This window comes from Canis lupus, chromosome 10 (genome assembly GCF_003254725.2).
Source record: "Canis lupus dingo isolate Sandy chromosome 10, ASM325472v2, whole genome shotgun sequence".
NCBI lineage: Eukaryota > Metazoa > Chordata > Mammalia > Carnivora > Canidae > Canis > Canis lupus.
In genome coordinates, this window is record NC_064252.1 from 31093690 (window position 1) to 31121355 (window position 27666).

Genomic DNA, 27666 nt, shown 5'->3' on the forward strand with positions numbered 1-27666 from the left:
CTGTATTTATCTTGCATGGACACCTTGTTATCCATCTTCTTTGGTTCTCCTGATTCCTTTCCTTGAAGGGGGAGCAAGAATATAAGGACTCTGACAAAGCAGGTGGAGGACAGTCCTGGATTTTGCATTTTCCCATTCCTTTATAGTCTCTCACCCACACCTAGTCTGACAGCCATTTTTTTTTAAAGGGACTTCTTTTTTATCAGTCGTTCCAAAGCTTTGCCTTGGCCTTTCATGGAAATAACAACTCTCTTTTTGCATTCACCTAATTCAAAGAATATTTGATTACATTTCCAATTGCATCAGAAATACAAACAGCATAGAAGCACACTTGATAACACACAACTCACTCTTGGTAAGCATAAAGCTCTACCAGAGACAATCTTACTAGCCTTGGGCATCCAGCCTGCCCTGGGTGTCAGCAGAGAACTTTATGCTAAGCAAAGATTGGTTAAGAGAACAACTAAGGGGGGAAATAAGGGGAAAGAAGTATATAGGCTTTGGGAGCCAAGCAATCCTGTCAATTCTAATGACAGTCCTGCCTCTTACCAGCTGAAGGACTTGTATAAACCGCTTACCTTCTCCCAGTCTCAGTTACATTTTTAATGAAATGGAGGCCATGATTTTCAACCCTGTTCTCCACCAGGCCCCATGAGTGCTCATAGAAACACACTTGACTTTACCTCGGTCTTTTTGTTTCAAAGACCTTCATTTTTTATCTTTCAGTCCTAAAGCTTGATGACTCAGCCTTCCCTGGCTGAATCTTAAATAAAAAGAGAAGAACCCAAAGGAGCATCTTTTTATTCTTTCACCAGGAGCACAAATTCTTCAGAGATGAGCAAAGGGCCTTGTGCCGGCTTGGAGAAGGGACAAGGGGAGAGACACCAGGAAGCTGTGTTCTAGTCCTTGAGTCTTCACTCCGCTTTTAGAGAAGGAAGCCCTGGCCGGAAACAGTGGGTGGTGGTCAGGAATTGGCAAGCAAAGGGTCCAGTCTTCGGATCTGTATGAGCTCCTGGAGCCCCAGGGCTGAGCCATGGTTCCTGCTCTTAGGAAGGTCACAGTCTAGTGAGAGGCAACCATTAGAGAATTCCAGGACAGGTGCTGCATGTTGCGATGGAAGGAAGTAGCCCACAAGAACTCAGGGAGGCCCCACTGGGGACAGTGTGATGCACTCTGTGTCTTGAGGGATTCTCTAGGAGGCCTGAGCTCAGTCTTCATATCAAGTCTCTTCCTTCCTTGTCTTCTGCCCTGACATCATTCCTCAGCCCCCAAATACCCTTGCCCCCCTCTTCCCAGTCCTGTTGAAACCACACTTCCTTCTCTGTGTGTGTCTCCGGAGAATGGGAAGGAGCAGAACCCCACATGTGAGTCAGGAACAACAAACCTGGTGCTGGTAGGCAGGCAGCAGGGAACCACACAGGGTTCCAAAGACATCTGCCCAGAATGCACTGATCCCTTTTGGGGATTGACAGGAAGCAAGCTGTGGCCAAGACTTCAAAGGATGCCATGGGGGTTTTCAGGCAGATTGAGTGGGAATGGTGTGTGTGCTAAGTGCGGTATCACTTAATCTTTGCAAAAGTCTCACAGGGTGAATATTAATCTGTTTTATACATTAGAAAATGAAGGATCATGTGGATTAAGTCACTTGCTTGCCCAGAATCACACAGCAAAATAGGACTGAGCTGAGGTTTAAACTCGTATCAGCCTGACCCTGACTCCAGAGCCCTTTCCTCTGACACAGGGATATGTTCTCAACTTCATATATTTTCCCAGGAAAACATTTGATGTGAGATAATGCTTCTATAGGATTATTCTGTGTGAGTCCTCTTTGTATTAAATGGCTTTTGGAGGGCTAACCCCGGAGCAGAGGCTCTTAGTATAACATTGTCTCCTTGAAAGAACGTTTGAATTTTAAGCAACAGACTCAGAGGTTGGATTTTTGATTGCCACCCATTCATAAAATAGGAGCTGAGTACACTTAAAAGAAAAATCCTAAGGAAGAGAAAAACCAAGAGAAAACGTGCCATCCATATGGAGAAATGATGTATGTTCCTAGAGGCAATCTGTACCATTTGCATAAAAGGAGTAGCACATAATTCAAGTTTTAAAACATTTTATAATACTTAGAGAGGTGTCAGTTTTCACATCTTTTGAGGAAGATGAGGGGCCGCCTGGCATTAGCATATCGAGCGTGCCATAGCTGAGCAGACTACCATGAAAAATGAGGCTGGGGAAACCAGAGAGAGGGTAATAAGAATGATGAATGGTAAGGTTGATTTCAGAGGATTAGGATGGATCAGGAAGAAAAAAACACTTGTTTTGGGGGAGAAGATCTAAGATCTACAATCACCACCTCCCACCCAGAGACCCCTCTTTATTTGAGGCCTGTTTAATTTCATCCTGTGACTCAAGTCCAAGGGCTCTAAGTGCTTTATTTTCTCTGGTCATCACTGTGGCTGGTACACTTGAGGGGTCTCGGGATCAAATAGGAGGTGGCTGGCGCCTGTTCAAGGGGCCTGGCATTTGGCACTGTCAGTTGGTGGCTCATGCTTTGGAGTCACTCGTGCACCCAGCAGACACTCAGAGCACCCACTGGGGGCCAGACTGGAGGCCTGTCATTGGGTTTCTCAACCTCCCTCACCAGTGTCCTCGCATGAGAAAGTAGAGAAATAATCGGCACTTTACGGAGATGTAAAGATTAGAAGAGGCACAGGTGCGTAAGGCAGTTAGCACGGGGCTGGGAGACATGGAGTAAGCCTCATATACCCTATTGCCAGTAATTAATAATTAGTGATGCTCCCACTCTCTCAGTAATTTTCGGCCAGCTGCTGGGCAAAACATGTAAACGAGGGATCTTCTTCCTCATGCATTCCACTGCCCTCCTTTCACAGACAGGACAGAGGGCCCTGAAGAGAGGAAGGGGTCTCCCGAGGTTAACTGCTGGTTTGGGGCACGTCCTCTGGTGCCCTGATAGTGTGCTGGAGAAGGGCATGCTCAGCACGGGGAACTTTGGATAATTTAAGCTTTTGGTCTTTTGTCTTCAACACTCACCTATTCTTTGCTCATTAGCTAAATTTTCAGAACTTAACCCCTTTGGGTATTAGTGATTTAAGTTATCCATCACTGGCTTTGTTATACATAACTGATGAAGTTCAGATGCAATTATTCCCAGAAACATCAACAAAATTCCTAGAAGCAAGGTGCTGCCTCTGGAAAATCTGCCCTACAGTAGCATAGCACTCTTTGGATTATGTACCCAAAGAGTTCTAAGAATTGTTAATGGGATTTCTTTAAACAGCGAGGACCTGGGGAGGGGTGTGGAGGGGAGTTCTGTATACCGTATATACAAAATGGCATATTACGAAGTCCTGCAGCAAGGAATCCTGATGGGTTTGGTTGATCCATGGCATTTCTACAGAACAGACCACTTGACCATGGAATATCTTATGGGACAGGTTCCTTAAAAGCCCACTGTAAGAAGCACTTTCCTGGATAATCTGGCCTCTCTTATGAAAAGGATTTTGAGAGAGGGAAGGCCCAATTAAGCAATATTTGCTGGTTGTGGACACCAGGCCATTGAAGTATGTAGAAATGAGGGTTTTGTTAGGTAGCACAGCATTTTTTACCTCAAAATCCTGTAACAACAGAAACAATTTCAAACATCTGTTTTCTAAAAGCTCTATATCACAAGTTCTTTCTAAAAGTAGTTACTACCCCATTCATTACCTTGACATTGAAGGGTCAGATTACAGTTGCGTACTTTTTTTTTCAAAGGTATGAGCTAGCATACCACTGATAACCATTTTTTGTAAAAACAAACGCATAAATCATCTTTACATATGCTATTATAAGGCCTTTGCCATGAGGTAACTAGCAAAGCTCTATATTGTACAAAAGATTTCCATTGTCATTCTTCATGTCATTTCAAAGTGTTATAAAAGTTCTATGATATTCTCAGCCTCACCTTTATAAAAGTAACCAAATTAGTGACATCCAGTAGTACTTGTCTGCCCTGGCTTCAAGGCTTTGTTGCAAACTTTCCTTCAATAATGAAGTAAAGAAATTCAGTATCACTTTGTGAACTCACTTGGAATCCTTTCATTATTCCAATTAAACAGCTCTACCTGGGATCCCTGGGTGGCGCAGCGGTTTAGTGCCTGCCTTTGGCCCAGGGCGCGATCCTGGAGACCCAGGATCGAATCCCACGTCGGGGTCCCGGTGCATGGAGCCTGCTTCTCCTTCTGCCTGTGTCTCTGCCTCTCTCTCTCTCTCTCTGTGTGTGACTATCATAAATAAACAAAAATTTTAAAATATATATATTAAAAAAATAAAAATAAACAGCTCTACCTTTCATACATGCACTTTCCATAAAACCATTGTCATCACTGAAGTAGGAATTTACTGTTCAGATTATAATTTGTCGAGGACATCTTTCCTTTAGTGCTCACTGAAAAGTTGTTCTTTTGGTATTTCATTATCTAAACCAAATCTTGCAAATAGCATAAGCTGACACACATCAGGATCCTCTGTGCTTTGATTTAACTCTGTAACAAATCTCCCATGTAATTTGTCTTCATACTAGGATCTTCAGGCCAGCTGCACTTATATTTGTGACTCTGCCCAACTATATTTGCTGACAAAGGAATTTACTTCATTTGTTACTGTCTTGTGTGCTTTTTCTGTGATTTTTGCCAGGGCAGGAAAAGCTAGTGTTTTCCTTATTGGATTTTATTATCTTTCGTTTTACATATGAAATCCCCAAAGGGACCACTAAACTCTCTTCATGGGGGTTAGTGGAACGTTGTAAAGTTCTACACAGAGTTTCACAAGACTTTATACCTCATCAAAAAATTACAGAGAAAAAAATAATTTAAAAAATTACGGAGTCTTGTTTTCTTATCCTGGATGCTTTGTGTTTAAGTGTCTTGCCAATCATGCATCCTTGTACTAACATTAAGTAGTATCTTCAGGCATTATACACACTTGGGGTGAAGTTCTTCCTTAATGAAGTGGTTGTAAATCCATATTTGAATCTAAAACAAAAAAATATTTTTTTTGCCAGCTTCTTGTCAGATCTAATTAGGTAGCCATTTCTGTTCTTGGGAACGTAGCTAAGACTCATATTGGAAACAGAGCATCAGCTCGGCTGTTTTCCTGCTGGCCACCTGAGCCTGTCTTACTGGTGTTCACAATCAGTCCATTGCCTTGTAGGACAAGTTTTTAATACCTACTTACTTGGAAGAAGTTTTAGATTTACAGAAAAGGTTGTAAAAGTAGTGCTGAGACTCCCATACTGCCCCCACTCCAGCCGCTCCGCATTTGGTGTCCATTTCCCCTACTGTTAACATCTTACATGGTAATGGTGAACTCTCCAGACTGACAAACCCACATTGGTAGATTGCGCTTCACTTATCTCCACAGGCTTTAGGCATCTTTCACTGGTGTTTCTGTTGGTCTCCTCTGGCCCCCAATGCTTTTTCAGTCTTTCCATGTTTTTCATGACTGACCTTGACCATTGTGAGGTGTACTGGTCAGGTACTTCATGAAATATCCCTCAGGCTTGGTTTGTCCCCTGTATTTTTCTCATGATTAGACTGAGGCTATGGGTTTTTGGAGAGAGTATCACAGAGGCAAAGGGTATCCATCCCCAAGGGCATCACATTGTATCAGGAAGGACCTGATTTTCACACATGGCATCACTAGGGACCCTAACTGTCTGTACCTGGTCAGGGCAGTCTTTGCCAGGATTCTCCACTGCAAAGTGACTGTATTCCCCTTTCATGCTTCATTTTTCAGAAGGGTGTCACTGTACCCACCACACACTGGAAAGGGGGAGATTAAGTTCTACTTCCTAATGAGGAGCAGAATCTACATATGAGAGCTCTTAAAAAAAAAAAAACATATGAGAGCTCTTCTGTGAGGAGATCTGCTTCTCTCCCCCATTTATTTGTATTTATATATTACATAATTTATTTATATCCACGTAGACTCACTTATATTTATATTATACTTTGGGTTACCATGCAAGGCTCTTTTTTTTTAAGATTTTATGTATTTACTCATGAGAGACACAGAGAGAGAGGCAGAGACACAGGCAGAGGGAGAAGCAGGCTCCCTGCAGGGAGCCCGATGCGGGACTCGATCCCAGGACCCCATGATCACAACCTGAGCCAAAGGCAAACACTCAAGCCACCCAGGTGCTCCAAGCCATTTGTTCATTTTGTGAGGAATATTTTATTTAAAGATTGATATTATTAGATACTATTAAATGAGCTAAAAATAGATATTGAAATTGATGGAACACTCACCCAGGAACATTGAAACCCATCAAAATGTGAGATACACTGCCCTCTGTGTTGACACAGATATGGGTGCTCAAATGACACATCAGCTCACTCTCTCCTTTTTCTCCATCTTTCCCATGCTGCCTCTGTTACAGCAGGGTGACTTTTAGTAGTTCCCCAGCCCATAAGTACACAGGACTTAGTTATTCAACAAATATGTATTACATGTGGGCTGTAGGTCAGGCACTGCTCTGAGCACTGGTTATACAGTAGTGTGTAAGATTGCACAGGCCTTGCAATGAGCTTATATTCTAGGGCAGACTGTAGACACTGAACAAGAAAACAAATGGTCAAATTGGTCATTCCAGGTGGTCCAACATGCTATGAAGAAGTCAAAGCAAGTAATCTAAAAGTGACTAGTGCTCATGACCCCAGTTAGAGAAAGAAGACCCTCTTTCTTTCAGTGACTCAGCTAAATGATTCTGTTGACCCCTCTTAAGACACATGTCCACATCTGAACCCATCTTTGTGTTCTTAGGAATGGTCAGAAATGACTCATTGGTCAACCTGAGTCACATGCCCCTGCTTCTGATGGACCAGGCATGACCCATAGCCCCATGAGAATCATGGGAAGAAGGCCATGTCTGGGTCTGCGAGGGGATGATGCAGGACATACAGAAAAAAGATAGGGGGCCACCACTGAAGGTGTCAGCTGGGAACCAGGAAGCCAGCTGCCTTTCCCAGAGCAGTGATTCATATGGTGCCCACCCCTCAGGGCATTACTGATGATTCCACCAAATTGGCAAAATCCCACTAGACTACAAACCCAGCTGCTCCTCAACCAACCTTGGGAGATTCCCTCAGCTAAAGATTCCGTATCATCCCTAGAGGTGGAATCTGCTTCCCTCTATCCTCTCTGTCCCCAGATCAGTAGAGATACTCCCCAGAGGGACACTGTGGGGCTTCTGTGAAATGTGAGTAAAGTCTTAGTAATTAATCCCATAGAGAGAGGGGGAGTACAGGGCCAGTTACATCTGCAAGTCTTAAGTTGGTTGTCTGCAGAGGAGCCACATGAAGACAACACTCATTGAGGATTCTTAGGCTGTTTGTAGTGCTTTGCCATTTCCTGCAATTGGGGCTGCCAGAAATTCTCCACACATATCAAAATCCAGTTCAAACAGATCGTTAACTCCATTTTATAGCAAAATAAATACATACATACATACATACATACATACATAAAGGAACTGAAAATATGGAACGTGATGGCCATGAGAGACTATAGCCAGATCTCCTCATGGATTCATGACTCTCCCAGCCCTGAGTATTATCAAGGATATCTATTTTCCTGTGGTCATTTGTCCTCTCCAACCTCCCCATCCTCAGGCAGGGGAAAAACTAAGAACGGTTACAGATGGCAGAACAAGAAATGGTAGGATACAGGACAGGCCTGTGCCTTCCTTTTCCAGATGAGGATGCTAAGTAATCACTGAGTCTGGTCTGTCCTCTGCCCCCTTCCTGGGGAATGAATGATGCACTTTTGTCTGGGAAGAATTTTTTCTTTTCTTTCTGGGACTTGTAAAAACCAAGAAGCAATAAGAAGCTGTGTAAAAGGAGACAAAGAGTCACCAGAGCCTTTGTGGCTTGGACTCTGAGTTTCAAACCCACTGTTGTTATTTAATAGCCACTCCGGGTAGTGGTTAGGGGTGAGAAAGGAGGAGGACGAGAGCTGGAATAGAATCTTCCACAATTAGCGGGGCAATAGAAGAAGCGGAGTGGATTCCACGGGCAGTGAGCAAACATTGACCAAGCCTGTCACGATGTCTGCAAAGCTGGACAAAAACAGGCCTTACATTCAGGGAGTCAGCAGTCTGGGCTTTAAATAGGTATAGGGGATGGTGTCACTTTAGATTGTCCACCTCTCATGAACTGAGCGCCAGTCTGCTCCAGGCTCTGCAGCAGATGCCTTTACATTTCTTGTCTCATTGATCCTCGGAAGCAGGCAGTATTATTTCCTTGTATCAGATTAGAAAATAGAGGTTCATTTACATCAAGTGGTTTAGGTGACAGAGCCAAGAGGAAGCAGGGGTAAATTTGCTTTGCTTCTGTGCCTAGCAGCCCTCTTTGGTATCTGCTCAGTATTTTGAACTTGACTAGAAGCGTGGGCCTTACTACCTTACTGGATAGCCCCTGGCTTCATCTCTGGGCTTCATCCTGCCCTTCTGCCTCAGGCTGTGACCATCTGTAGTCCCTTGTTTCAAGTCTTGTTTCTCATTCCTCTTTCCGACATAGAGACTCTGTGTTCACCCTGCCTCCTCAGTTGGCAAGGTGGCTGTTTTGTGAACTCAGAACCTCAATTTCTTCTGTAATTTGATGAGCACCTTCAGTATACCTTCTTGTGCATGCATCCATCAGTCCTGGGCTGGACCACCAACTACAAGGTGGTTGCTGTGACATCCCTTTTGCGGGTGAGGGACTGTCTCCGTGAGACCAGGCAACTTAGTGCGGGCCACCAGCTGATAGGAGCTGGAGCTGTGACTGGCCTGCAGATCTGTCTGCTTGTCCCTTTCTCCTGTGCATCGTAATCCTGAGGATGACAAGGAAAGGGACTTGTGAGACTGTTGTCCTCCTCCTTGAAATACCAAACAAGGGTAAGAACAGAGGGAGCTTAAACTCTTTCAAGAGAAAATGACAAGCTGTTTGGCCCTTACACAAAGAAAGGGGGAATATATTTCCCCATCCTAAAGTCCACATTAATAGGGCTTTTATAAATGATTTGCTGTAGACAGACAGAATGTGAGGATTATAGAGAATGTCATCATCATGATTTCCATTCTTGAAGCAAAGGGCAGCTATTGAATACTAACTACCTGCCAGACACTATGGCACTCAGGAAGAGTAATAAGTCATGCTCCCTGCCAGCCCAGAAATTCACATCCCAGTGCTGCCAGGTGCAGGCTTGTAAATAAATAATTACAAGAGTGTGCAGTGAGTTCTCTACAGAGTTAAGTGCAAGAATCTATAGAGCACTGAGGAAGGGCCCAGCAACTGCCCCGGTGTTACATAGGAAAGCTTACAGTGAGAATCAGAAAACTTAGTTTGCAGAGGCTTAAAATAGAGGAGTTTAATTTCTTAGCTAAGAATTCTGAGTAGCTATAGACATTGGCTTCTAGACAGCAGGATGTTGACTTTCTCATAGTCATAGGATAGCTGTCATGGTTCCAGTCATCACATCTGTGTTCACAACAAAAAGGTGAGTAGGATGTGAGCAGAATGGCACCTTCTCTGAACCTTATTATTAGGAAATCAAATACATGCTTCCTCATGTATCTTTTTGGGCAATCCTGAATCATATGGCCAACCTAGCTGCAAGGGGGTCTGGGCAATCAGAGCATAGGGTCATCATGATTAGCTTAGACCTTAAATGGATCAGGATCCATTCACAGATGCTGGGAATTACAACTATAAAGTTAGTGTTCTGTCAGGAATGAAGAATGGGGTAGAGGGACAGACCTACTAGGAGGGAACCGTCTGCCACAAGCGGTCAGGCAGAGATTTACAGAAGAGACATGTATTTGAGCTCCGCCATGGAGGTCAAGCAGGCATTCACATGGTAGAGAAGAAGGATATTCTGGGGAGGGGGATAGAGCATATGCAAAGACACACGTCATGAAAGACAGGTTCAAGAAATACTAGGAAGTTCCTCCAGCCTGGACATAGAAAAGAAATTGTAAGCAGGAGTCAGTTTGCAACAGGCTTAACTACCAGGCTAAGGAAGGTCGTAGAAAATCAAGGAAGGTCTTGAGACAGAGACCCGTTTTCCAGATTACCCCTCATTCCCATAACTTGGAAGATACATAGCCCAAGTTCTTGTTCACCTGGCACTTGCACACAGGCTCTGATGTCTTAGCATTTTGGGCACCGTAAGTTACTTTTAGGAACCCTCTGGGTTGTGAGTGCTTCAGAAGCTGAATTTTTGACTGAGCTCTTTCCATAGCCTTGTCCTTGTACCGAGGTCTTGCTTCTACCTTTGAAATGCTTTTTCCTTGATGGGCGATAGAGTCTCGTGTTTCTCCTTTAATCAAGTTGACTTCTGCTGTCTTCCCAGATGATGTTTAAGTTTCCTGAACAGTAATCAATTTCTGTCAATTTCTCTGGCTCACTGCCTGCTGACTCCCAAGTCTGCACACATACTCAGCCTTCACAGACATTTCAGATCCAAATCAGATCACACCCATGGGGCCCCTGGTGCCTGGCAGCTTCTGCAGCCCACCTGGCATGGCAACCTGGATGCCTCCTTCTCTGCTTCCTGCCAAGATGGAGGTTCAGCCCCTGTACCTGAGAAGTCCTAAACCATCCTCAGCCTCAGGATCCCAGAGATGAGTGAGGTCCCTGTGCTTAGAAGGGGAAAGTAGGATTCTTTTATGATCCAATAATTCTCCTATAAATTTCATTCATTGCTGTGATCAGAGTCATTTAATGATTACAGACATGAGAGAAATGAGAGAGAGATCCCAAGTATCTCTGTCTCTTTGGATTCAAATCCTGACTCTCTCACTTCCTAGCCATGTAACTTAGGGCAATTTAGTGGACTTTCCCCACCTGTAAGATGGGATAAGGAGACTATCACCTCTACTCTTAAATGAATGTGTTAAATGAGCTATGACAGCAAAGTATTGAGAGCAGTGCTTGGCACATAGGAAACATCCTGTATATGCTAGCTGCTGATAGTAATTACTATTGCCATGCTAATGTGCCTCAGCAAGTAGAGTAAGTTATGATAGTTTCCACCACAAGCCTTGGTAGACTCATACACATTTACCAGCTCTTTGCAAAAATCTATTTCAGGACACATTCTCCATTGTCACTCCCATCTCGTGTGTGAAAGCTTGTCAGCAAATGTCATCTACACCACCGGCTTGCTGCCCCCAAGCCAGCAATGATGGTCCCTCAAGGGACCAGGAAATGACATTTCTCAGTAGTCAGATATGCCCTGATCAAAATTATCAGCAATACTAATCCTGAGTTGGATTTTCCAAAGCAGGCATATGGTTTAATGGAAGGAACAGTGCCTCAGGAGACAGAACCTGGGCATGACTTCTCCCTTTTTTGCTGTGTGACTCTGGGCAGGTCTGGGCCTTGGTCTTTCTCCCTCTGGGCCTTGGTCTCTTTATATTCAGGTGGCCCTGCCCAGCAACCATCACTAACAGTCTCTCTTTTAACATCTCCATAAGACCACGTAGCACACCTGTAATTTAAAATGGATGGTTAACTTAATGTCCTGCTCTCTCTCAGTTGTAAGTTCCAGAAAGAGAGTCGTGATCCCCTGTCCATCTTTGCATTCACGGCCCCTATCAGTGCCTGGCACGCGGTCAGTGCTCATTGTAATATTTACTGAATGAATGAATGATGTGGTAGAAAGAAAAAGATGAGGGAGCAAGACAGACCTGATTTTGTATTAGGACTGGTTACTTACTAGTTGGGTGACCCTGCATTAGGATCGGCTTCAGCATTATTGTCTGTAAAATGGGGATACCACGTTGTTTTGAGGATTGCATTGAAAACATCACATGCACGCACACCAACCACGTCTAGTGTATAGCGGGTATTAGATAAACATAGCTATTATTTACTTCTCTAGAGCCTAGCACAGGGGAGTGGAGTATGCTGTGTCCTGCTAAGGAGAAAAAGGCACATCTGAATATACATTAAGTTTCTCCCTGGTGAGAGACTAAAATTTTTTGAGCCAGACGCACATCCCTCAGCCTTCTTGCTGGCTTAGCACTCAGCAAGCACCAGGATCTCGGTCGGAGTGAGCCTTTGAGTAGGCTTCCCTGTTGCTGGGTCGCCAAGTTGCAAAGGGTTTTCCAGAACCCCCTTGACCTGCCAGCAACCACATCATCTTCTCCCCCTTCCTTCGTTCAACCTTTGCTGCTTTCTGTAGAACACCAGGTAGCAGTATCTACCTGGAGGCAATAGACAGACCCAGAGCACTGTCCAGGCACAGAGCAGAACAAGACATGGTGGGATAAGAGGTGGCCTGGAAGGGGTCGGGGCTACCTGGAGACTTGGGTCCTCATCATAGTCTTGCCCCTGTCCAAACACCCCGTGAGATCTTAGGTAAGCCAGCTCCTCTGTAAGCCTCACTGCCCTCATCTGCAAAGCATTCAGCCCATTGATGCCGTGCACGACAGCAGTAAGGAACCTGGGACTTCAGGTGTAGCACCGGCTTCATGTCTCAGCTCTGCCCCTTACCAGCTGTGAGATACAGACAAGCCTGGTACCATCTTTGTAAAAAGGACAGTGGGATCCAAATGGGCTTTATCTGGGGGATTTAATGACACAGTGTCTCCAAAGTCCCTGGCAGATTTGTGCACAAGGAGTAAAGATTTGTTTGTCTGGGGACCCAGAGGCTAGCCCTTATTTTTACTTCCTGTAAGTTTCTCCCTGTTGAGGAACTTCATGTTTCCTGAGTCAGTTGCACATCCATCAGCCTTCCTGCTCGCTCAGCACTTGGCAAGCACCAAAGTCTCTTGCAGTAAAGACATGATCCCCACAGGGTGTGAGTGACACCAGCTTGCATGCAATTATTTTAATGCGTGGCCCAGGACCTTCTCATGCCCGAATTGGTGTATTCTCAGGGGAGAATCTTCCCTCTCCTTCCTTCTCACATCCTTCAAAAGGCACAGGAAGAGAACACATCCTGCATGCTCTTCCTTCCCTGAAATGCAGGCGCCGCCAAGTGGCCTCATTCCAGGGACGGTCTGCTGGCCCTTCTGCACCATCCTGAATGCTTAACCCGCTTCCTTGCTTATTGCTCCGGTGGACTTCATGCTGGCAGGGTTCGGAGAAAGAGGATGCAGAATGCTGGTAGGCAGGCTGCTGCCATCATCTTTGAGGGGAGAAGAGAACCCACAGAATATGGGGCCATCCTGGCTTGCAGGCACTGGGCTAGGCGTTTGTTTTAAACCTCTTAACTCCTTTGGGGAGTTGGGTTTACTGGTTCCCACCTTACACATGAAGAAACTGAAGCCCCAAGGAATAAAACGAGCTGCCCAAGGACACAGTTAGTGAAGAGCATAGAGCATAGCTGAGATTCACACCTAGGCTGGCCTGACGTCCCCGGTTCTTGCTCTGCCCTTACACCATCCTGGTCTTGGGAGGCTGTGGCAGGTATGGTTTGTACTCAGTGGGTTTCCCGTTGTTGCCATGAGAAGAGGGACTTGGTCTTGCAGAGCAGCATTTACCAAGCCAGCGTCGAGGGCTGTGGCTGCCGTACATCCAGGAGACACTGAGAGGGCCCCACTCTCTACTCCGAATGCTGGCTCTGTTCAGGCTCCTGCAGACAGAATGTGGCTAAAGGAGGGAACTAGGGAGGAACCGAGCTCTGGACACCCCATTCCTTCCTCTGTGTCACCGTCAGCTATGCTGGTCCCCCCACCACAGGCGGCAAGTGGGGGAAAGGGGAGAGTGCATTCATATCTTCTGTAACGTGACAAGGCATGAGCAGGGAAGTTTTTAAAACCTGGCTTCTCCTGTTCTCCCCGTGTGGACAGAAGAACATGGGCTTTGGAATCAGGTTTATTCAGACTTAATTTTGAATCCCGGTTCCCATGTTTACCAAGTTTGTGGCCTTGGGCAAGTCACTTCTCCAGGTTCTTCATCTCTAAGATTGCATTCCTCATGCAGGGCACCATGAGGATTAAAAGAAGACCGTGATTATAAAGCTGATGGCAAAGGGTGCTCCCGCCCGGCCCCTGCCCAGCCAGCTCCCCCGCCCAGGGCACGAGCTGTCCCTGCTGGCTGCTCTTCTGGCCCTCGCAGCCTGCATTCCTGTCTTGTCTGTTATGATCAGAGCATCATACTCAAACCCAGGGTTAGTGATTTCCCCCTCAGTGAGGTCCCCAGTGCCACAGCTGAGTTCTGACCATGGCCTGCATGGGGCTGGGCTCTCCCCGCACCCTGCTCACACTTTTGGCCTCATCTCCCACCCAGCACCTGCACTCCGGCCGCAGCACCTGACTTTGTATTGTCCCACGGGTCTTCCCTCTGCCGGCACTGTGCCACCACCGTCCCCTCCATGCTGGCCTCTGCCTCCTGGGGAGCTCTGGTTCATCGTTCAAGCCCCAGCACAGGCATTGAGCTACCTATTCATAGCTCTGGTTCCCATTGACCCTCTCTTCACGAATCACATTCTACGCTCTGTTTGTAGACACATCTCTGGCCAACCACCAGCCAAGCAAGGGCAAGCACCGTCAACAGAGGTGGCTGTGCCTCTCTCAACCCAGTGCACCCCAGGCACATCCTCGCAGGCCTTTCTGGGGTGCTCACCTTGTGCCAGACACTCCTTGCCTGCATTACGGGTATTGACGAGTTGATTTTTCACGGCAGCTATATGATACAGTGTATCCGTCGGCCCTGGCTGGAGGCAGAAAGCATCCCCATTATTCAAACAGAGAATTTAATCTTTAAAAATAGCAACTTAGACATAAAGTGTTGATTTGGTAACTAAAAAAGCAAAAATAAGAAATAGCAGGAAAGAGTTACTGCCCCTGGCGCTGAAGGAACAGAGGGGAGGTAGGAATCATTACATGGGGCTGGCTCCCAGACCTGGGCTGGGGGCTGTAGGCAGCTCTGAGGCAGACCAGGAGGTGCATGCTGCATGCTGGAAAAGCTGCAAAATGCTTCTAGCTGCTGCTAAACGAAGGAAGTGTCACTGCTGCCTTGAAGAACGGAGGTAGGGTGATGCTTGCAGGGACAGGAAGCAACAGGAAGGCCACCTTCCTTTCTCCTCCCCCAGACTCCCAGTCTATCTGGCAGCACCCAGCAGGAGGCGGCTGGCAAGGTAGCAGTAGGGTTTTCAGAGTCCCCACCTCAGCATCAGGAGGCTTGGAGCTGAGAGACAGAAGCTTAAAAGCTGGCACAAGCAGGAACTTTTGCTTTCCCCAGTTCACAGACAAGGAAACTGAGGCACAGACAGTAAGTCACTTGCCCAAGAGCAGAGGCAGGATTGGAACCCGGGCCATGTGGCCTCAGCGCCCTTCCTCTTCACCCCTCAGTTGTAAATGGTGAATGAATGAGTGAGCGAGTGAATGGACAGGCCCCCCCCAATAGTGCTTAGGCCCATGCCACCTGCCTACCTCCTTGTCACCCCCCCAGGTCATTCACTGGAACTCCCCCAAGAAGCTGCGGGTGAAGAACAAGCATGTGGAGTTTTTCCGCAACCTCTATCTGACCTTCCTGGAGTACGATGGAAACCTCCTGAGGCGAGAACTCTTTGGCTGCCCCAGCGAAGCAGACGTCAACAGCGAAAACGTAAGAGGCTCGTGGGGCCCTGGATGGACGAGCCGCACCCTTGCCCCTGGTCCCATTGGGATGGGGTGGGGACACTGGTGCTCCAGCGTCTCCCCTGCTCCATGCTCATCACTGCAGGCAGAGAGGGGGTACGCTCAGCCCCGATGAGGTGCACTAACTGGTTCCTTTAGGGGTAGTGTAGGTGGAGAAAGCGTTAGGTACAGGCTCCAGGCATAGCTAGCACCTGTATCTTCCTGTGTCTTCGCTGCTGATAATTTTTTCCTACCTTATACTTCATGTGATGTGCATAGAAACCCTCTTTCTTCCCCCAATCTGAGTGCAGAGATTGAGGCACAGCAGGTTGCTCACAGCAAGCAAGGAGCAAGGTTGGAAGTGATTTGAAGTTCTGGGGAGCAGGAAATGGGGAAGCCGCACACTGTCATGGAAGAAGGCAGGGCATGCTGGGTCAGGCTGACCTGGGCTGGCTTTAATCCCTTCCAGTTACCAAGTACATGACCCCCAGCAAGTTACTCACCCTCTCTGTGCTTCCGTTTCCTCAACCACCAAAGGAGATGTAAAACTTAAAGGCGGGTTTTGAATTGCATTTAGAGCACCTGGCTCAGCATCTGCCATATGTTAGCTGCTCAATAAATATTTTCTCTCTTTCCTTGACCCTAAGTATTAGAGATAGAAGTGATTGTTCATTCAGTGAACATTTCCTGAGGGCCTCCCTGTTCTGAGCCCTGAGCATGCATAGGTAAAACAAAGGACGATGGTCCCCTGCTGTTGTGGTGCTAATATTCTCATGGGGGAAACACACTTGATAACTATGAATGTTCAGGAAAAATGATCAGCCAGTGGCAGGTGCTACATGGTGGCATATTAATGAGCAGCTGAGCTACTCCACTGGTTTGCAGGGGCCAGGGTGGGGTGGGGCAGAGGGCAGCTTCTCTGAGAAAGTGGTGTTCCATCTGAGTCCTGAATGACAAGAAAGAGCCAGCCATAGAACAGCAAAGGATGAGGGAAATACAAATCAAAGCCACAGTGAGATACCCCCTCACGCCTGTAAAGATGTTTGCTCCCAGAGAACAAAAGATAATGAGAAATGGTTAGATGTAGAGAAGTTGGAACACTGTGCACTGTAATACGATGCTGTGGGTGCTGTGCAAAACAGTATGGAGGTTCCTCAAGAAATTACAGAGAGACCTGCCCTATGACCCAACATCCCACTTCTGGTGTGCTTCCAAAAGAATTGAAATCAGGATCCTGAGGCAGTATGTGCATTGCCGTGGTCACTGCAGCATTACTCTTGATGGCCACAGGTGAAAACAGCCCAGTGCCCATCGACATCACAGATGAATGGATAAAACGCCATGTGTATGAACAATAGGATATTGTCCAACCTTAAAAAAATAAGGATATCTTACCATTTGTGACAACATGGGTGAACCACGGAGATGTTATTATGCTGAGGAAAGAAGCCAGTCACAGAAGAATAGATACCGCATGATGCCCCATGTGTGAGACATCTAAAATAGTAAATGCACAGATGTAGACAACAGAATGCTGGTTACCGGGGAGGGGAGAGGGGTTATGGGGAGCTGGTGTGTTTAGTGGGTATAAAGTTAGAGTTACACAACAGGAGTAAGTCCCAGAGATTTCCTATGCTGCACGGTGCTTGGAGTTAACAGGGTGTGGTGCTCTTAAACATTTTAAGAAGTTGGATCTCATGTGTTAAGTGTTCTTAACACACACACAAAAAAACTAAGAAACTTCTGGGGGTGATGGATAATGTGTATTACCTTGATTATAGTGAAAGTAGCATGAACGTAACACGTCTAAACTCCAAATTGTTTTCATTATGTTAACTTTTTAATTTGCCATTTAATATGCTATGTTAATACGCCGTCTCCCCATTTCAGTAAAGCTGGGGAGAGAGGTGGAAGAGCAAAGGAAGTACATTCCAGGTCGGGGGGAGTAGCTAGTACAAAGGCCCTGGGGCAGGCCACAGCCAACATGAAGACCTGCAGGATGGCCAGTGTGCCCAGGGGCTGGAGCCCAGGGAGGAGAACGGCAGATGCTGAGCATCAGAAGGGCAGAAGGCCGAGTGGAAGGATGTTGTGAGCAGGTGAAAGAGTCAGAATTTCCTTTTATTACTATTATCGTTATTATTTATATTCTTATCTTGGATGTCAGGAGAATTCCTTTAGTTCCCAGCGTCAGGGGATGGTGTCTACGGAAGGTCTGGAGGACGCACTCACCTGGCCCTTTACCAGGGTGACTGGTCCCACGGCCACCCTGCCCTCTGGCATCTGCTCCCAGGTCACAGTGGAGTCCCCTTGAGCTCTGGGCCTTCTCCACATCACCTTCCATGCCTTTGTCAGTGTCTGCCCTTCTCCACCACTGGCAGTAGAGAAAAGAATACCATTAAGCACTTGAACTCTGGCTCAGAGTCTGGAAAGCACTTTAGAGGTTTCAACAAATGCTGTGTTCTTCTGGTTTTGCCACCCTCTCTCTACTCAAATCAGTATTTGCCATCATCATCAATATCTGAGTGCCCATTCGGCACTTTTTCCCTCAAACACTAAAATGAAAACTGTTCTCTCACCTTTGTTTTTTCCTACATGGAAAAGACTCAATAAAAAGCCTTGGCAGGATGAAGCCACCAGTTAATTGTTCTATCAGTGTGCTCCCCAAGTGCACTGTTGGGCATCTTACAAAGTGGGACTCCCTTTATAAACTACCCACTTGCACCTCTTTCCCCTGCTGGGTCATCAGAGTGGGGAAGTCATCGGTGGTCCTTCTCCTAATCTGACTGTATTTATTTGCTCAATAAGCATGCATCAGTGCCAGCCACCTGCCAGACACCCTGCCAGGCCACCCAGGTTGAACTTACAGGCTGACTCCATCCCTATACATAAATCGCTTGTCATGTAACAAATGTTAGAGATGCCAAGAGGATGGTCACCTTGGGTCCAGGGGGGGCCATGAGCAAGAGGGCAGCCTTCCCTGAGCACTCACCACAGCTGTTGTCCCAAACACTCTGCCCTTGACTGTGCAATAGCCACAACCACCACCTTTGTTTCTTCTGCATTCCAGTCCCATTCCTAAAGCAGGGCCTTTGTGCTTGCTTCCCCTCTGCCTGGAACACCCTGCCCCTTAGCACCCACCTGTCTCAGAGGTAGCATCCTCAGAAACTTGCCCCCCTCCCCTAACAGGGGCATCCAGTGATGCTATAAGTCACTGTGATGTGCCCCATTTTCTTTTTATCAGAGCACACACTACTATGCACAATTAGTTGGTTCATGTAATTGTCTCCTATCCCTCCCCCCCCCCCGGAAAAGAAGAGCAGAATATATAAGACCCTTAGAGACTTTGCCTGTCCTGTTCACCTCTGGGGACTCCTTCCTGTAGCAGAGAAGCAAGCACATCATAAGCACTTAACAAATATTTATTGAACGGGTTGAACAAATAATAGAGACAAAGGAAGTACCAGGTGAGGGGAGAGCAGATGGAAAAGCAGGGAGTCCAATGAGAATATGCTGGTAGTCAGTTTCCTAGAGCACAGACCTGTTAGGAGTGACAAGGAATGAAGCCGACCGGAGGGGCCTTGGCTTTGCTTAGTTTAGACTGACCCTGTCAGCAGTGAGGAGCCACCAAAGGGCTTTAATCATGGTCAGATTTACATTTGAGAGAAATCACTCCGTGTAGAGAATACAACGAGAAGGACAGATTGGAGGCAGGGAGGCCAGTTAGACCATTGCTACGTCCCAGGCAAAGAGATGGCAATGGGGCTCTGACCTAGGGCAGCAGCGGCAGGGATCAGAGAACAGGTGGGTTGCTTTGTGGGTGCTAAGACAGGGGCAGATACAACTCCCCCTCACAAATCAAGAGGGTAGGTCCCTGTGCCCTGCTGCAGCCAGGTTCCTCTGGCCAAGCCCACCCCCAGAGAGGGGCTGGGACAAGCAAATTGTAACTTTGGGTCCCCGAACATTGTGTCCCTGGGGGGAGTTCCACCCTCTGGCCCTTTGCAGCATGTCGAGTGTTAGGCAAACACAGCCAGAGGGAAAGCATAAGATCCTGGATCTGGGCCAAAGCTAAATGCTCCCAGCCCTGGGGGTGAGGTCGTTAGAGCTTTGACAAGCGCACAGAGGGTGGCAGTGTCAAAGAAATGATGTTGGGAACCTCTTCATAGGACTGCAGGCCCTAGAGGGGAAAGGTCTCCAACAGCAGTGTCTCAGGCAGATAGTCCTTCAAACAGGCACCAGCTGCAGGGCTAGTGATCCAGGGGAGCGGTGCAAATCAAAGTCTGCTCCAGTGAGGGATGCAGACAAGCGGGGGTCATCCTCCCGTGTGAGGAGCACCAGACCAAGACGGCACTTCAGTAGCCCAAGAGAAGGGCATTTCACCGGTAAGGAAGAGCAGGTGCATCACAGGAGACTCCCTGGAGGAGGGAGGATTTGAAGGCTAAGAAAGGTGGACCTAGTGGGAAGGAGGGAGCAGTGGAGACCCGAGGTGAATGGGAACAGGGCACATTCAGGCGAAGGCAATGTGAGGGCATAAGCAGTTGCACAAGATGGTTATTATTTCTTCACCGGGGAGGTGATGATGGTGGTGATGATAAGATGGTGGGCTCCCCTGTCATCACAGATCACTCATTCAGGAGACACGTGACTCAGAGAAGTCATGTGAGTGCTCTGAGGGTCACCATCTGATAAATGGGGACGGTGATGCCTTTGTCACAGTGTTTCGTGGACACTTTATGTTAAATCACCATAAATGGGACTCAGCACCAGGAACACAGTGTTCACTGAGGTGCATTTTTTCACAGATCACGATACTGAACCCATCTGAGATTGGGCCCAAACCTGTTGTTCCACGAATGGTCTTCAGGTTTTGTTAACATTTTTCCTAGGCAGAACTCCAGAGAGGGGAGCTACAGCGTTGCTTAGAGCTCCGTCTATAAGCATCCCAGGGGCTGTCGCTTTAGCTCTGGGCCACACAATCCCAAGTGGATTTCCCACCAATTAAGAGACTCTGGGTAGGAAGGGGAGGCCTTTGGGCTGACCCTCCTGCTGAAGAGAATACACAAGTAAATTCAGGAAGCCAGTGTGAAGCTACGATGGGAGAAGCAGCCCCCATTTTAGATTCTGTGTTTGGGGTTCTTCCTCTAGGACGAGATGGTTTGGTTTGGAAGAGCAGCCTCCATCTGTGGTTTAGATAGGCAGTAGCTGATGGGACACACAGCCTGTCCTGTCCCATGACATCTCTCCATTTTCCTCAGCAACCTTGCCCCTCAGGTCTATCCAGGGAACCCTGGGACTCCACAGAACACAGGTGGATAAGCCCAGATGTTCTCCACCCCAACTCCGTGCAAAAATCCTGCTACAGCATCTCTAACAGGCTTGCATCCGGCCTCCGCTGGAATCCTCCCAAAGACAAGAAGCTCATCACTTACAACAGCTTCCTCCACTGCTGGGGAAAGCTCCAGATGCTAACCCATTCTTCCTCATGATGAGTGTAGTCTTCCTGTCTGTAAGGAACCCATTAATCTGAGTCCTGTCCTCTAGAGCAGAGAAAAATAAGGGCACCCTACCCCCTGGCATCCCTGACAGCCTGGCAGCTAGGGTAGCATGTTTCCATACATTGGTTATTTGGAAACATGCAGCTCTTCCTAAGCACTGTATTTGTAAAGCGATGCTGTATCATCAGGAGAGCCTTGTTCCACCTAAGGGTATTTTCCAGATAAAGGAAGCTCACCTTTTAAAATGCAGAGTTATTAGAATATATACATTTGAATCCATTTGGATGGGAATCTTGGTCAAACACATATGCCCCCTTTGGTAACCTAAGTATACGAAACTCAGTTTGCAATTTTCAGTAAGATCACTCTGGCTAGGCTGAGGGGGCAGGAATTGGCTAGAGGAAGGAGGATGCTATTTATCCTGGCAGGAAATGGCCTCGGACTATCCTGCTTATTCTGCAGATTCCTTTCTGACAGCTGTCACTTTGAGTTCATCAGCTTCAGAACAACCCTTTCTGGGCTCACCTCCCTGTTCCTCCTTCCTCTGGCAGCTGAGGAAAGAAAAACCAATGGTATGTAAGTTGGAAAGACCCAAAGTAGAAGAATCATGCGCTGTTGTGGTAGAAGTTCAATTATGAGACATAGCAAACCTCCAAAATGTGCAAACAAAGCAAAAAACAAACAAACAAAAAAAAAACGACCCCAGTGAGCTTTGACCTGTACGTGGAATTGTAAATCAATGGACAGTGTCTGCAGACTTAGAGCTTCTTTAGCCCGTGTCCACAGCAGACCTCGTGAATCGATGGCCCAGCCCATTCCACTCGGGCTCAGCCCTGTTCCCAGCATCCTTGCCAAACCGCCCTCCAGGAAACCAGTACCAGCGTCCAAGTGATGACACAGGAGACTCGGAAGCCTGTTGAGTCTGTGTCCCTATGCTAGACGTTCACCACTCTATCTCCTAGCCTGGAGTCAGCTCTCTGCGTCGCTTCAAGACCTTCCTCTGCTTTTTTTAGCCTCTGCCGATTGGGGTTTCCTGCAGGGAAAGAGAAAAGGAAGTGCAACTTTAATCTTCACCCCAATCGAGGGAGGTAGGCTTTATGAGTCACATTTCACAGATAAGGAAACCAAAGCTCAGAAGGGATGAGTTACTTGCTCAAAGTCAAACAGTTCCTATATGGTGGGCCACGATTGGAAAGCAGGTCTGTGTAACTCAGAAGTGGTAACTGGGGCCATGCTTCCCAAGTGGATGGAGCTCCATGGATAAGATGAATATAATGAGAACTACAGGTTACTTGGTGATGGTTCTAGTGGTTTTTACTTTTACAACCATCTCTTACTCTTTCACAAACCCTGCAAGGTAGTGATCACCTCCATTTCTAGAGGAGGAACTAGAAGCTCAGAGAAGTGAATTCCTAGAACAGGTAGTGGCAGCCCTGGAACTCGTGTGAAGCTTGACCCATGGCTGAGTGGTCTTTGTGCAAATATTTATAACTCTTCGGTCTACACCTGCAGTACCTGGCCTGTACCCCAGCACCCCTGTGTCCCAGGCCTCCTGACTTAATTTTTCTGTATAATATGTACCACTAACTCAATAGATTATATTCTTGACTTCTTTATTTTGTTGATTGTGTCTTTCCCTATGAGAATGGAAGCTCTGTGACTGCAGGGATTTTTACCTGTTTCATTCATCAATATATCTTCATGCCCGTAAAAGATTACCTGGCACCTGGTATGTGCTCAGTCAATTTTGGTGAACACATGAACTATTGTTAAGTCCTCTTCTTTTTAAGATTTTATTTATTTATTCATGAGAGACACACACACAGAGAGAGAGAGAGAGGCAGAGACACAGAGGGAGAAGCAGGCTCCATGCCGGGAGCCCGACACGGGACTCGATCCCAGGACTCCAGGATCACGCCCTGGGCCAAAGGCAGGCGCTAAACCTCTGAGCCACCCAGGGATCCCTAAGTCCTTTTCTTGAAACATCTGTGGAGTGCTGGAAAGATCCCTGTACTTGGAATCAGAACACCTGGCCTGAGAACTAGATCTAGGACTTCAAGGGTAACTCTCCCCTCCCACGGCCTCAGTAATCTCACCTGTGAAAAGGTCAGGAAATAATCCCAGCCTAGGCTGTCATGAGAGTTGATGCGGTTAAGGTGTATGGAGTGTCGCACATCCGCAGGAGGCCTGGTTCCGAATGTGGGCCGAAAAGCTCATCCTGACACCTGAGATCCTGCCTCCCCTCTGGAAGGAGGGTTTCCAGACTCAACTCCCTCATCCTACAAGAGTTTTGGGCAGTCTGTGCGGCCATGTTCCCTGATACCAAGCCCACCAAGAAGAAAGGACCACAGCATCACCGTGGCTCAATTAGAATTTAAAAATAAGACATATATAAGCAGACTCTATAAACACTTTGCAGCATCAGTCTGCACGGCAGTGCCAGGGAACAGATGGCTCTGTGGAAACAGCTGTATCCCAGAGAAACCCCAGAGAAAAACCAGAAAGCATTATTGCTGTCACGTGCAAGCTGCGTGTCACCAGCTCTTTAATCACACGGTGGGCAGCAGAGCCCTCGGGTGGCCAGCACCAGAGCCCTAAGACAGGCTGCCCAAGGCCAGCCTCCAGGGGCCCTCCACAGGCTTGTTAAGCTCTAGAGCCCAAAAGTCACAGCGTTTGCCTGGGAGGCCAGGGGAGAGAAGAGAGGGAAGCGCCATGGGGTCAGGATCCTGGAGAGATGTGTCTGGGCTGCAGGCGCCCCATCGTGGCCTGTCTGCTTTGTTCCCATCAAGCTCCAACTTGTACACATCCCTCATGCATGCCCCTAGGCTCTGGTTGTAATCCATCCAAATAGGTCCTGTCCCCTCGTGTATGTTTGCTTATAGCAGCTCCCTGCCCTCTGCTTCTGGCACACTCTCTCTGCTAGCCAGCTCCTTGTACAGTACCTAAGAGGGCAGCCCTGGAGCAAGACTGCCACAGGTAAAATCTGAGGAGTACTTAGATGAGAGTTCAGGCCATATGCTTAAACTCTTTGTGCCTCAGTTTCCCCATCTATAAAAATGGGAGTCTAACTAGTCCGCCTGATAGGCTCAGTGAAGACTAAATGACTCGGGACAGCTGAAGAGCTGTGGTCAGTGTGGCACACAGCACATGCCCACACCTCTGCCCCCCCCCATTAAGTTTCGTTGGTATATGAATATGCAGTATTATGATTGCTAACTCACTTCATTTTTTTAAGATTTTATTTATTTATTTATTTATTTATTTATTTATTTATTTATTTATTTGAGAGAGAGAGAGAACACGAGTGAGCATAAGTGAGGGGAGAGGCAGACTTACCCGCTGAGAAGGGAGCCTGATGTGGAATTGATCCCAGGTGCCTCTACTAAGTCACTTCTTTATTTCCCCACCCAGACTGTGTGAACAATTTAAGCATAGAAACTGGGGTTCATTCCCCATTCCTAGCACAGGGCTTAGCATACAGTGAGGGCCTATTGTATTCTGTTTACAAATTAATACTGGTACCCAGGAGGGAGGAGACTAGGCCTTTTCCTCATTATTTCCTTAGAGCCTGAGTGCTAGAAAGATTCTCTCTGAACCTTCTCTATATAGCCCTAAACCCATGCCTTTCCCCTCCCGTCAAAGAAGGAAAGTGGCCCATTGTTGGCTTTCCTTAGTAAATGTTTTGAGCTTCCAGAACTTTGTTGATTAATACACCCATGAGCTAGTAATCTTTCCCTACCTGTTTGAGTGGTTTAATAAAGCTTTCCTGCTTCATGGAAAGCCACAGGGAAGAGCCCTGAGGTAGGTTTCAGGAGATATGCGTTAAGAGTCCCAGTTCTCCAAGCAAATCAACTAAGGGCAGTAGGGCAGCCCTGCCTGTCTCACTCAGATATTGGGAGGAACAGATGAAGTCAAGGGTATCAAGGCAACAGAAAACTGAAGGTAAATGTTGAAAGTATAAAGCAGCATTCTGGAGAGTTACTTTACCCACAAGAATCTTCCACCCATGCTGCCAAGGCATCAGAAAGAGCAGTGTCATAAGAAGTAGACTCTTTACTTGGTCCGTTGTACTCAGTCTTCATCACTCACTGGCTAGAAGAGGCAAGCAGGTGTGTTAAAGTATCACAAGCAGTGGTGAAATGGGCTCAGCATGCTAGAAATGTATTTCTCACATCGGCCCAAATGGATGTTTGTGATTGGCAGGTGGCTTTTCTCCAGATTCAGGGGGCCAAAATCCTTCCAACATGTGGCTCTGCCCTCCACAGAGCCTTGGAGTCCTCTCCTGGATGCCCTTGCTCTGGCCAACAGAGAGGAAGGTGCACAAGTCAGAGCCTTGAAAGTGGTAACCATAGTAGCCAGAACTTGCCCATATTCCACTGACCAGACTTGGCCAGTTACCTTACCAGAAGGAAAGCTGGGAAGGCAGCCTGGCTGTGCACTCAGGAAGAGAAGAGAATATGAATCTTGGTGCATACAGAAGGTCTCCGCCACGGCAGGGAGTGCATGCGTTCAGCATGGTCCCTGTAGTCATAGAACCATCTAGCATTAGAACTGGAAAGAGCCCCAGAGATTGACTAACAAGGCATTGTAGTGACTTGATTACGCACAAGAACGTGGGGAAAATACGCCTGGAGGTAATATCCCAACTCTCACTGTGTGACCTTGAACAAGTGGCTAAACCTTTGAGATGATGAATGCTTTCATCTGTAAACAAGGTGGACAGTAGTTGTCCCTAAGCCGTGGAGTCAGCGTGAGTATTAAATGAGAAAGTGCCTGCAAAGCTCCCCGCACGTTCCCTGACCCTATTGAGCGCTTGATCCTTGAGAGCCACTTTTATGAAACCCAAACTCTGTCTTACAAATCGGAGAAATGACTTGCTCAAGGTCACATTGAAAATGAGTGTCAGAGGAATCAGGTCTGAGTTTCCGGTTATCCCCATAACCTCTCTCTGTAGCTTTTCTTGCCTTTGAAGAAGGCTGGAGCCATGGACGCACTTCCAACCCCTCTGAATCCTCAGGCATGACCAGCCATCATCTCTGACAGCTCAGAGGTCAATCCAGGCCACTGTCCTTAAGGATGGGAAGAAATAAATGCAAACTGCTTAAAGGGCCATTTTCCCTTGAGTCCAAATCTCCCTGTGCCTCAGCTGGCTGCCCAAAGAAGCAATTTAGCAAATGCATTTTATCTCAGGAGAAATCTGTCTTTTGTTTCTGTGACTTGCTTGTCAGGAAGCCTCCTACTCCCCCCTGGCCAGAGTATGGAGTGCGGTAGCGTTCAGACCCTGTTAATGAAATCCCTCCCTCCAGCTCAGCATCTCCCTGGAGAAATCACCCATAGTTTGGGTGGAAAAGAGGTAGTTTTTAAGCTGCTCCAACCTTCCCCTTGAGATAACATCAGCCATGCAGTCAGCAGTAAGAAGTCCTAGATTAGAATTTGAAAAGGTACATAATGCAATCATAATCACATGACTTAGGTTTTGTGTAGCACTTTACAGTTTACAAAGCAGTTTAACACGCATTAACTCCTTTGAGAAAATTGCAGGGAATTTGTTAAGTACCGAAAAGTATAAAGAAGCCAATAAGATTCATCCGTGAATTCACCAGGCAGAGAAAAGCTTTGTTAACACTGTAATGTGTTCCCTTTGCTCTATTTTCTGTGTGGCTTTTTGTTTGTTTGTCTTTTTGCTGTATTGGGATCATACTGCATATGCATTTTTATGGCCTGCTTTTTCATGGAGCATTGTGTCTTCCACGGTCTCTTTGATCCTTGCATCTATCCCTGGGGAGAGGAGTCACTGCACTGCCAAGGTGTCCCTTATGTGAGGTCCCAAGACTGTATTCTCAGTCTGGAACTGTTTCTCCTGAGCCGTGCAACTAGCAGATGACTGAAACTCCCTGAGACTCAGTTTCCTCCTTTGTAAAACAGAGGTGTGTGCCGAAGGATGAAATTAATAAAGCAATCCGCCTGAAAGCATTTAGCACTGAACCTCATCATGTTGATGAGGAATATAACATTAATCGCCGGGAAGGCATCTGGTTGGTCCAGAGTCCCATAGATTCCGACATCATATGTTGGACATCATATTTGATGTGCTTGCCACAATACCCAGTGCGGTTGGTAGACAAGGGTATTCCCTAGACCCTCCTCCTTAGGTACCGTGATGGCCACAGGTGACCTAGGGGTGTGGATGCCACTGAATCATATTAGTGGTACCATGAAGTTCACAGAGCCTACTTATCCCTCCAGGACTGCTGGTAGACCCTCCCGACCAGGTCAGGCCATGCTTTGGTGATTCTGGGTGCACTTCTTATTGTTATTGTTCCTTTTTTTTTAACATGAGTACATGGCTGGGAGTATATCCAGTAGAGGCTTGTTGAGCACACAGGGTGCTCTAGATGTTCTAGGTATAGGAAATTCAGAAATGAATGGGATACAGCTCCTGCCTTGAGGATCCCACTATATATGGGTGTTTTTCAGAAAATGGCTCCTGGAGCTATCTATCTTGGAATGTTGTTTCACCCTAACTCAAGAGTATGCTTGCGTATATAGAGAGAAATCCCTATA

The 27666-nt window shown here is 47.0% G+C and overlaps 1 protein-coding gene across 1 annotated transcript in view; it reads left to right on the top strand.

The window, feature by feature from the left end:
* Positions 1 to 27666, top strand: part of LARGE1 (LARGE xylosyl- and glucuronyltransferase 1) — a 478727-nt gene that overhangs the window by 407230 nt on the left and 43831 nt on the right. The window contains 1 exon segment of the mRNA XM_049115330.1: positions 15444 to 15599. Within this exon segment, the coding sequence (XP_048971287.1) occupies positions 15444 to 15599 (156 nt within the window).